The sequence below is a fragment of the Camellia sinensis genome, chromosome 6, assembly GCF_055761805.1.
Source record: "Camellia sinensis isolate YWXY chromosome 6, ASM5576180v1, whole genome shotgun sequence".
NCBI lineage: Eukaryota > Viridiplantae > Streptophyta > Magnoliopsida > Ericales > Theaceae > Camellia > Camellia sinensis.
This window is the reverse complement of record NC_138966.1, coordinates 56,158,319-56,170,925: the sequence shown is the minus strand read 5'-3', so window position 1 is coordinate 56,170,925 and position 12,607 is coordinate 56,158,319. Positions and strand designations below refer to the sequence as shown.

General features: G+C 40.0%; 1 protein-coding gene across 1 annotated transcript; it reads right to left on the bottom strand.

Annotated features, from left to right (window-relative positions):
- Window positions 1-8,150: 8,150 nt before the first annotated feature.
- On the bottom strand, window positions 8,151-11,806 carry LOC145793302 (uncharacterized). Its single transcript, XM_082876097.1, has 4 exons — window positions 10,985-11,806; window positions 10,019-10,859; window positions 8,348-8,407; window positions 8,151-8,221 (listed from the first exon to the last, which is right to left on the bottom strand). The coding sequence occupies exons 1-4, from the start codon at window positions 11,804-11,806 to the stop codon at window positions 8,151-8,153; spliced, it is 1,794 nt and encodes a 597-aa protein (XP_082732223.1).
- Between the last annotated feature and the right edge of the window lie 801 nt (window positions 11,807-12,607).

Here is a 12,607-nt window from a genome sequence, read left to right as displayed (position 1 = left end):
AGAAAATTATTTTGACTTTACGAAAGCCGTTTTCATTTAAACATACATATATATTTATTCTTTTGTTTTGGGTTAGAAGGTGAGAATGTAATTCAGAAAATCAGTTTAGTAAAATCGTTTTGTACCCATTTTCATTTATAAAATTTATTTTTTTGTATCGTCTTTGTTATGGGTTAGAATGTGATATGCATGCTGTACAGTTCGAAGCACACCCACACACTGTGCAACTCGACGACAACGACGAAGGGTGAGACGCGAAGACCACCGCAGAGTAGGCCAAGAAGACAAAGGCCACAGCGAGAGCTCTTAAAATAAATTTTCTCAACATTTTTGTAATAATACTTAATACATAATATACGAAGTCAGTACTTTACAAAATATTCATACGGGCATGAAAACAACATAACTGAAGTTGCAAATGTAATAGTTTTCAGTTACGTAGGTAGTACAGACATAATTCTCCCACAAAAATACATTATGGACACCATGAACTGAACACACATTACATACATCCTGGACACTCTTAACTGAACACACAATACATAAACATAACAGTTAGATAGACAAACACCTAATTCATGACCTAATATTGCATATTAATAGCCGTAACATTTGACAGACACAATACATAAACATAAACTTAAACATAAACATAACATAACATAACAGTTATACTTACTCTAACACAGACATTACATATTAATGCAAGTTGTTATATTGCCGAAGTGTAGACATTAACACCTAATTCGCACTTAAATCGGCAGGTGGCTCAGAGTCTGAACAATCCGAAAGCTCAGCGTCAGAGACAAGTTCAGGATCCTCCATGATAGCCTTGATAGCCGCAACATTTGGTTCTGTTTTGTTCTTCTGGGCATCCTTCTTAAGTATGAGTAGCTGCATATCGCGGGCCAATCTACGACCCATTTGAGAAATCTCACGTTGTAGTGTTTGACATAGTCGATCAACATTATCAGGATCTTCCTTTTGGATCTCAACAGAACGTGCTTTTGGCACCTTCAGTCGTCTTTCCCGACATAATCTTTCATTTTGCACTCGCTCTATAAATAGTGCGGGCCACTTAAGAAGTCTAGCCTTTGCATAACCATATCCTGTTTGATTTTCTGATGGATCCTCCACCAAACCACATGGATCTCGATAGTACTTGGGCATGACAAAATGTCGCTTCCCAAACCTATCATGATAAGTACAAGAGGCATCCAAGAAAGGAAATGGTGTTTCATCTTCAGCATCGCCACTTCCCCTTCCCCCTCCTCGTCGTGAACTTTCACCCCTTTGCAAGTTCCTACCACCTCTGCGACCCCCACTCCCTCCTATGAACCATGTAGCCATGCTAATTTTTTAAAACAAATGAATGATAATTTCGTAGGGCGAAATGAGTTGTAAGGTTGTGTCTTCACCTTTACTCGTTTATATAGTTGATTATGAACGGATAAATGAGAATCCCACATATATGCATGCTGACTGTAAGGTAAATGCATGCTGACTGTAAGGTAAATGCATGCTGACTGTAAGGTAAATCAGTAGATTCACTGTTGCCATGTGACTTTCTGAATTGAGAATCCCACATATATCAATACGAGATGAGTTGTCACTGTAACAAAAAGTCGAGCAAAAAATGGAGAAAACCAAAGCATGTGCACCAAGTCACATGACTTCACAATCCATCTGCATATACGAACAAAATAAGGGCATGCTGACTGTAAGGTAATTCAGTGAATTCACTGTTGCCATGTGACTTTCTAAGTTGAGAATCCCACATATATCAATAACAGATGAGTTGTCACTGTAATAAAAAAAATCGAGCAACAAATCGAGGAAACCAAAGCCTGTGCACCAATTCACATGACTTGACCATCCATCTGCATATAAGGACAAAATAAAGGCATGCTGTTTGTAAGGTAAATCAGTGAATTCACTGTTGCCATGTGACTTTCTGAGTTGAGAATCCCACATATATCAATAACAGATGAGTCGTCATTGTAATACAAAAAATCGAGCAAAAAATTAAGAAAACCAAAGCATGTGCACCAAGTCACATGACTTGACAATCCATCTGCATATAAGGACAAAATAAAGGCATGTTGACTGTAAGGTAAATCAGTGAATTCACTGTTGCCATGTGACTTTCTAAGTTGAGAATCCCACATATATCAATAATAGATGAGTTGTCACTGTAATAAAAAAAATCGAGAAAACCAAAGCCTCTGCACCAAGTCACATGACTTCACAATCCATCTGCATATACAGACAAAATAAAGGCATGCTGACAGTAAGGTAAATCAGTGAATAATCGAGAAAACCAAAGCCTTTGCACCAAGTCACATGACTTCACAATCCATCTGCATATACAGACAAAATAAAGGCATGCTGACAGTAAGGTAAATCAGTGAATAATCGAGAAAACCAAAGCCTCTGCACCAAGTCACATGACTTCACAATCCATCTGCATATACAGACAAAATAAAGGCATGCTGACAGTAAGGTAAATCAGTGAATTCACTGTTGCCATGTGACTTTCTGAGTTGAGAATCCCACATATGTAAATAAGAGATGAGTTGTGATTGTAATAAACAAATCAATAAAACCAAAGACTGTGCACCAGGTCACATGACTTCACAATCTATCTGCATATACTGACAAGTCTCTCCACGATTTGACTACTCAATGTGTGAAAAAATGAAGCTTATGAAGCTTACGACCCGCTATTTGTATTTCATTGAAAAGTATGACTATTTGAATTGTTCTTGTCATTTGGGAAGCTATTCACCGACCTACCTGTTATGTTTTATGTGTTGTTGAAGGCGGTAGTTCGATTCACCGAGTTTAGTTTTTTGTCAACCCCTCATTCATTACCAGAGTCATAATTTTTACTGGACTTTCAAGAATTGGAAGGTGACTCTTTCTTCTTTCCTGATGGAGATTGAAATTCATTGTAATTTCATCCCTATTTCAGCAGCCCCAGTTAAGGGAACCTTTTCTCCGAGTTGCCTGATCTATTTTATGTGTTTTAAGTATTCACATAATTGAACATACATTAATCCATTCATTAATCCAGAACATTCATTAACAAATTGCAATTCAATAAAGGAAGTCATGAACTCATAAATGTGTACTTATAAATGTAGTTATTTCATAAACTTCAGGTTCATAACAAAAATACTTGAAATACATCCGTACGTTACACCAACAACAACATTGTCTTACACTCCAGGAACGAACATATGAAAGATAACGGTGTTTGATTTCTTATTCCTCATCTGACATGTAGTAGTCAGAGAGATATTTTTCATTGTTGAAGACATTATTTCGCTCAACCATTGTCAAATCTCTATTGCTTGCTTCTGCCATTTCAGTGGCTAGCTGAAGCATGAAATGTCGACATCGCCGCATCAACATCCTGTTGTTCTCCTTCTTAATTCTACTAACTGTTTTTTTATAGTCACTCACATTTCGTCTAGCCATGGTCAATGAACGACGATGAGGTACCGGTGCCCCAAAGTTACGTAAATCATTATACAATCCTTCTTGCTCCGTTACCCTGAACGCCCATTCTGCTCGGATACCAGCATAATAATCCTTCGGACTCGAGTACTTTTCGCTCTTGTAGTCATACATAAATGGAGGTAGCAGCCACACTTTCGGATTTCTTTGCCGGCGTGAACTTCCTGCACCTCTTGAAGACATTGTTAATAAAATTAAAAAAAATAATAATAATAGTAATTGTATATATATTACTATTGTTATGACTTCAACAAACATCATACTGGGGTATTTATAGACATCATAGTGGTGCTAGGGCACTATGGAATAAGTGATACACGTGATATTATTTGATGTTATTCATTTCATGTAATTTTGATTACCCGTGACTTTGTGTACCTGTGATGTAGTCACGGACGTGGTTGTAAGATAAAATAATAATTGTAGGCCATAGAATCACAATGCAATCCCTTCATATTCGAGCAGTGCGTTGTCAAATAAAACAAAATGCAGTGAGTTGTCACATCGGCACATGAAACTATTTTGTCATGCTTACTTTTGTAATACAATAAGTACTCACTTGGAATTGACGATTTCAGTACGTATAGGTGTTTTCGAGAAATTATAAATGAAATCGAAAAATGAAATTTTCTTTGTATTAAAGTAATATTGTTCATAAACTATCATTGTTTTTCTCACCAACATAATAAAATGGTCAACTGCTAGGTAAACACGATTGGAACTTTGGTGCCTATATTTTATCTTATTTTCAGTTAATGAACTTCACAGTCATCCGATTTTTATTGTCATTACACAACCGTCCATCATATTTTTTTACCAACATAATAGTATTTTCTGCTTCTTTTCACAGTCGTAATAATGTGACTTAGATGAATTCTGAAATGTGCGGAAAAAACAAAGCATGTAAGTTGCCCTACAGAAGTCACATGCATCACGTAATGTCAAGAAAAAAGTCACAACGTATACAAGCATGGCAAAGTCAGAAAGTCACATGCATTACTGCATCACTGCATAAAGTGACATGCAGCATTGCATCACTGCACAAAGTCACATGCAGTGATGCAGTGATGCACAAAGTCACACGCATCACTGTATCACTGCACAAAGTCAGATGCATCCCTGCATCGCTGCACAAAGTCACATACCTCCTACCTACTGTGCCCATTGGAATTATGCACAAAGTCACAGGCATCACTGCATCTGCGGCATAATAGCCGATGCTACAGGCCGTTGATTCGTTCATGACTGCACAAAGTCGAGTCCTGACAGCCGAATGCACTGGATAAGGTCAGTGGCATGCATGTGATCGAACAGGAAATTGCATACATGCAGTTACCATGTGTATATATGGTATAAATATCGTAGCATACCACAACAAAAGTTTTACAGCTATTTCTAGCGATATCATCATGACATATACGGTGGTTGATCTATATTCAGCAATGGGTCGCTATTGGGTTGCAGATGGAGATGAATTTCAATACCCATTAAATCCAAATTTGCGTTACTCACGTGCCACCGTCAATACCATGAGAGTTGAGTGGGAATTTCGCAAAACTCGAGCAAACGTTCTCGTTGAGCTATGCCGTGAAGTTAATCTTAAATTTCCTCGCCGGTTAGCCATGCGTATGCCAACTGACACTCCACAGTTGTTGCAAAGGGCATTGCATCGTATCCGCGACGAGGTTAATCGCATGACCCAACGTTTGCAAAGGTCCGGACTAATGAAGACCGCAAATGAGCGTGCCGAAGATGGGTTAATGGATGATGCATACCAGTACTACGCCTGGAGCATGGATGTTATGTATGAATCTGATATTGAGATGTCAGATGATGATGATAATGAATGAAATTGTTTGGATGAACGCCCAGGGCATTTCTGTAATGCATGCAATTTGTAATGCTTATCCATGACTTATCAATGAAGCGAGATATTTCAATTATTTTTAGCCTTGAACAAACATATTTTTTTTAGCTTCTTTACACGTTTTGTTCAAACCAAACGCGTTTGTAATTTATGTTCTCCTAAATTACGGATAATGAGAGAGGGGTAGAGATGTGAAACAGATTTGTGTGATTCATCAATATAAATAAGAATAAAAAATTGTGAAATTATAATTGCGAATAAATAAGTATGACACTTACATCAGCTGTACAAGTTTGACACATACAAACAAAAAAAAGAAAAAAAAAACCTATATAGTCCATATCGCAACCGCTAATGCCCTAACCTGCCCCCAGTCCCACAACCCCGACCGTGGATCTCCCTCCTCGGTCTCCTACGGTAGACTCTCTGAATGTCTGGCACTTTCTCCCCTGCATGCGGCCCTCCACTGACTGCCTGTGGAGCCTGTGAGTGTGAGTGTGACCCCCCCTCTCCTGCATCTGATGCCCCTAATCCTGCCTGTGCCTGTAGATCAGATACTGCTGTGAGCTGTGAAACTCCCACTCCCTCGTCTGGTGCAACTGTATCACGATCTGCAGCTGGACCCCGACCTCTGCCTCTGCCCGCACCCCGACCTCGGCCACGACGTCCCCCATGACCATAACCTCTCCCTCGCGCTCTGGGGGGGGCTCAATATGGGCCTCATCATCAATGTGGGAGATGTCAGTGAGAACTGCATCATGTGTACTCCTGGGCGCGGTCGAAGTAGTCCCCATAAAAGCAGGTGGTAACTGGGTGGGTGGGGTAGCAACATCATGCATGAACCGGAGCGCGGTCGAAGTACTCCCCAGAAAAGTAGGTTGTAACTGGGTGGGTGGGGTAATAACATCATGCATGAAACGGGGCGGTGACCAATCAGGGTCATGGTCAGCATGCTGGGTAAGATGTACGTGTGGGGAATATGGAGAAATGTATGGGGTATCATGTGGTGGGGTGACTGAAGTCGAAGGACCTGCTGTGGCTGGCGCTGAACTGGGAGGCACTGACGTGGACGGGACTGATGTGTCTGGAGCAGCTGCTGCACTGTGTACACCGTAGTCCCCAAAATGCAGACGATCTACCCGATGGGCATGCTAGATCCCCTCGTACAATAACTCTCTGATCTCTACAAGGGCCTGCAGACCAAGCTGTCCATCACGTCTGAAAATGGCGTCCTTAGCCAAGTGATATGACCTCCCAGCTCGAACCACCTGGAAAAAAAAATCAGATATATTAGGCTATAGTTGACTGAAAATAATCAATTATGATATTAACAATTATCGGAGATATAGTACGATACTCACCAATGCCTCGAGAGAAGGCCCAACTCCCTGATATCCGGCCTCGGGCAGGTGGCTCGGATTACCGACAAGTAGGTGTGTATGTCGCCGATACCACAACATGTAAGGGTCGGGAGAGGGGAGGACCCCATCGCTCCAGTCAGCCTATACAATAGTGTCGCGACGGGCATCCCACAACTGTATGTATCGCATATGATGCTGACTTCAGTCAGTGCTGGCTCGGCCACGTCTATCCGTCGCATGTAATCGCCACTCGGTGTCACACCGATCCGGCACGGCCTGGACCCGACCAAACTGTCGGAGGACACGATCAGGGAGATGCCACTCAACCACGTCAAAACAAATGGGTGGTACTCTCGCCATCCATATATCCTCACCTAGGCGGCAGTAGTCTGGGAGCGTGTGGAGGACATCAACATAAGGCTGCCAGATAAACTACAATAACGACAAGTCTATTAAAAATCGCTCATAAACATATACAGTCCATATGACAATTAAAATTTAGGTATTTAAATTTGATACCTCGCCGTCTATCATCCGGTCAAGCTGGTCTTTATACACGACCACTACGTGGGTCGATACGACCTCGTGGCTCATGTCAACCCTCCACCGGCTACCTCGAGGTCCGGCCGGCATCTGCATGTCTCCCTGCCCGATGGGAACCTCACCAGGAGCAACTAGTTGCCGCCTAGACGGGGCAATGCGAATCAATCTCTCCCACGCCCAAATCTGCAATAGTTTGAACGCAATTACAATACTGATATATGCCATACAATATGAATTGACATGTAATAAAATTCTTACTAACCTGTAGCAAGACAAGGGGTCCTCCGATCTGAGTCACACCCACCTGAGTGGCTCGACATAACATCCTATACAAGCATGCCAAAGCCGCGGCGCCCTAGCTGTACTGGCCGATGACGTCAATGTCTCTCAACAGTGGCATATACATCAGCTTGAGCAGGTTCTGTGACTTACCAGGGAGAAGTACCCCCCCAATAACCCACAGAATATATGCTCGCGCATGCTGCTGTACTAACTCATCTGCAGCATCATCTGGAAAATCGCCCTGAAAATGCTCCGACAGCCACCTCACCCTCACTCTACCTGCTTGTAAGTCTGCAGGTGTAGGTGCTACTCCAAATAGCTCAGCACATAGCGCTATCCACTGCTCCGTCGTCAATGATGGGTCAAGTCCAGTAACTGCTCGCCCATCAATCCGTAGACCGTATAGGACAGATACATCCTGCAATGTGACGGTGGCCTCACCGGTCGGGAAATGAAATGTATGAGTCTCTGTGCGCCATCTCTCGACGAGAGCAGTAATGAGTGGGTGGTCCAGTCTGATATGACCTATATGATATACACCATAGAATCCCGCGCATAGTAGACACTGCAAGACTTTATGGTCCAATGGACGATCCCACAGGCCGGAATCTCCCCATCGGCATGCCACCATGGTGCGTGACTAGTCCTGCATAACAGAATGAGTATTTTAAATTATAGCATTATCAAGGAAATGAAAAACAAAATGCAGTGTATTTCAATTGTACGCATAAAGTCCAACAAACGTTATTGCATACCGGGTCCTCCCATATACTGTCAGCCCGATGTGGATGACTCAAAAGGGGGACCTCATCAGGTAGATGTGCCATGAAGCCTGTACAGTTGAAAAACAAATACATTTTGAAAAACTGTATTGGTGAGCATATAATTTAACTATATCAATTAAGCTCAAATTATTATGTACATGACGACTTGGAAAATAAATGTGGTCGATTATTTTAAAAGTATAAATTTGTGTGCCATTAACATGGAAGCAATTAACTAAAATCAGAATTTTGCATATTATGTGCCATTAAATATGATAAGCAATTCAACATAACCTATCGTTATCTATGCTTCGGACTAATATAAAAATCTTTTACAAAGTCATTTTACGATCTCAGTTACATAAGCTTAATAATGACCAATAACATGTGGATAGTTTTTGTATGTCAATATTTACAAACAAAATGGAATGATCATTTTTTTTTCAAAACTTCATTATTGATTTTGGCATATTTGACATAACCTCATTATTGATTTTGACATATTTGACAAAATTCGTTACATTTATGGCATATTTGAAAACTTCATTATTGATTTTGTAATTTTTGTTTTGCAATAAAGTAAAAAATTTGTAAATTACGTACATGTAATTCATAAATTCTAAATGTACAAAATGCTTGAATCAGTCGAAATATTAAAATCTTAAAATGAAATAAGAACTATGTGATTTTAAATAAAATTCTGTAATAAACATTTTCAATGAAGTAGAGAATAAAAACTATGATAGTTGTAAATTTTGTCAAGCAAATAAAACAATTATAATATATAAAGAATTAAACAACAGAAATGATCTATTACAAATAAAAAATGTTCTATTAAATGTATGACCCCGTTTACAAATAATGAATTACAAAAGAAAAGAAAATGATCTATTACAAATAAAGAATTACAAAAAGATCTATTACAATATGTAAGTATTACATAGTCTTCATCGACCAAGTCGCGCCGGACATGTTCGCCTGTCATGACCTGTCTGCTGGCACTCACTGCAACGAGCAGTCAAACGCCTATCTTATATGTCCATCTCATTCGGAATACGAGACATAGATGCACGACCCCGTTTCACTTGTCGCAGACGCAGTACATTAGGCATTAAAGTCCACTGCGGATTAGCCCAATAATCTTGATGCGGTATTGGATTGAATTTAGTTTCCCAAACCCTCATGTATACAGGAAGCCTATATACTAGATCAACGTACTCGAATGGATTGTCACCGCATTCATACATTACAGCGAGCATATGAGAACATGGATAGTGTCGTATCTCATATTTCCCACAACTGCACGTGGGTTGATTCATCCGCACAATTTGTGTATTGCGACCTCGTCCATGGCGAAAAGATGTTTGCACCTCAAACACGGGGCGTGGCCTATAAACAAATTGTAATAGAAACTAATGAAGTTCATGTTTTTAGGTGTAGTTAAATTGACAACATAATAACAATAATTTAATTTATATTACAAACTAACCTGTCATATGATATCAACTTGAAAGTATTTTCCCTTGCGATGCCATCCTCAATAGTTTTTTGCATCTGTCTAGGGTATTGGAACTCATTTCGTACATCTAGTTCAGCTTGGGCTCCCATCTCGTCAAAATATTTTACAAGCAGCCGAAATGTAAATTCAACCATAGCTGAGATAGGTAAGTTCCTTGCACCTTTCAAGACGCTATTGAAGCACTCTGCATCATTGCTAGTCAATACCCCCCAGCGATGTCCACCGTCATACGAAAAGGCCCACTCCTCAGGATTCATCTTGTAAACCCAAGTGATGGCTTCTTGGTCAATAGCCTGTATTTGTTGTAAGTAACCATTACACTTTCGTCGTTGATGAGCACTTCCTGCTTTCCATAGAAGTTGTTTCAGCTCCTTATTTCTGAACGTAGTGTTAAAGTTACTACAAACATGTCGAAGGCAGTGCCGATGATATCCAACAAATTGGAGCGAGGGATTCAACCAATGCCGCCTCACAGCAGCTAAAATACTCTCAGCTCGATCGGATATCAAAGTCACTCCCTGTCGGTCCATGACAATATGTTCCTTGATATTTGAAATGAAGAACGACCAAGACTCCAAACTCTCCTTGTCGACAACAGCAAATGCAAGCGGTAGTACTTTGCCATTGGCGGTGACAATCGTTGCTACAAGCAACACACCAGTGTATTTCCCGTATAAGAATGTACCATCTATGGTTATAACAGGCCTACAATGTCTGAATCCATCGATGACGGGTTTGAAAGACCAAAAAACAAAGTGGAAGACGGGCATAATGGTTGTATTTCCGGTATATCTATGCTTCCATTGCACGATGGTGCCAGGATTAGATGTTTGTAATGCATACATGAATTTAGGCAACATCATATATGATTCATCCCAATCTCCGAATACCATTCTAATTGCCTTTGCCCTTGCATGCCACGCCTTCTTGTAATGTATAGTATAGTTCATGGACTTTTTTATGTCTTCGATGACATTCTTAATGGGCATATCAGGTTCGTTCTGCATACAACAATACCTATGAGTCAGATTATTTTGGTGTGAACACTTTAAAGACACAATTTTGGTGTGAACACTTTAAATAAACAATGTGTATATAAATGTAAACATTTATTTTGTATACTCACCGCAACTTGTCCCAAAAGATGAGAAGCAATGTAACTGGAGCTAATATTTGTGTGGTCCCTGTTCGTTCGTGGGTATAAACAATGGTGAGGACCCCTATACTGCTTTATTTCAAAAAGCCCATGTCTCTTACTAAGAGATGCACGCAACCACCATCTACAGTTGTGCTTGCAAGCACACACCCAAACGTCTCGCTTGGAGGTTACGACTTTATACTCTCGATTATTTGTTGCATGGTACAATTTCACAGCATGTACGAGTTGCTTCTTATCAACGAAAACCATCCCTTTGTCCAACTCTGGATTTTCAGCATTCCAGATTCGGTTACGGGGAACGACATCGCGGTTACTAATGTCAAAATCACCACCCATGTGAATGTTTTCAAAGAAAGGGATTTCAGGTCTAGGTGGAATGGGGGCATTCTGAATATCAACGGGAGCGTCGACATCATCTTCTTCATCATCATCATCATCTGATCCGCCCAATAAATTTTCTTCATCACACATTTCATTCTCATCATTGTCTAGGGCGACATCAGGACCGTACATGTCACTGTCAGCAAACTGCACAAAATTAACCGTTTCAGCCATATTACCAGCAACTTCAACTGGAGTCGTATGATGGCTATAGGTGGGCACATCTTGGGTGTTATTGTGAAATTCAGTCTCGTATCCACCATGTGAACTTGATTCTCCACGATGGCCATGAAATGTCTGTTGTGTGTAGCCAGCTGCATAACATTCATTTGATTCATACATAGGAGACTGAAATGCTGTCGTGTCAACCCCATGTGTCAGCAATGTAGTGAACGGATGCGAATCCATCTGTGTTATATTCGGAAGATTCTGTACAACCTCTTTCTGAATGTACACTTCCAAACAATTTGGTGGTTCGAAATTTCCACCGATACTTAAAACGGCGTTCAACGCCTCATCGTCATTTATCGATAATATTTTGTATTTGCTGGTTGCTTGCCACTGGCGATAAGGATATCTACATTTGAAGATCAATCGGACTGTTTCCCCGTAACTTGCGACCTTGGACATAAACATCTCCTCCAAATTGCCAAGTGTGGTGCCAAGTTGCACCATATATATCCCTTTCGGCTCAGCATCATATGACACACCTTCATCGGGATCCCGAATTATGTTTCCCCCCAGTAAAAGATAATTGGAACAGTTGCCATATACTTGCTTCAATGAAACAATAAATATTAAAATATCAACAATATACATATATCGAATTGTACTTGTAAAATAAACATTAAAATTTGCAGAAGCCACAAATAAAAGCAACCCTCTAATTTTTTATCAATTTATATTTTCCAGGGTTGAAGAAACTGTAGAGGTGAAACATTAATTCAATTTGTATTTTGTCAACTATATATTTGTGTTTCAACTTGATTATTACTGTTTATTTTCTCATTTTTTTTCACTTATTTTTATTCGTATAACAGAACAGCTGAGATTTCATCTATACGTGGAGTTATAGATTGTGTCTCATTTACTTCCTATGTGAAGACTCTTATCTTTTCAACGTGAATGTTCTTTGTTGTCATTGCTCTATTGTCTTAATCTAAAAAACACATAACAAGAAGTATACTTGTTGTCTTAATTCTTTCGAAT

Coding starts and splice junctions, on each gene's coding strand:
- LOC145793302 (XM_082876097.1), bottom strand. CDS start 11,806: ATGGATTCGCATCCGTTCACTACATTGCTGACACATGGGGTTGACACG. Junction 8,408..10,018: donor CTTCAATAGCGTCTTGAAAG/GTGCAAGGAACT, acceptor TCAACTGTACAG/GCTTCATGGCACATCTACCT. Junction 8,222..8,347: donor TCATCCACATCGGGCTGACA/GTATATGGGAGG, acceptor TCTGTTATGCAG/GACTAGTCACGCACCATGGT.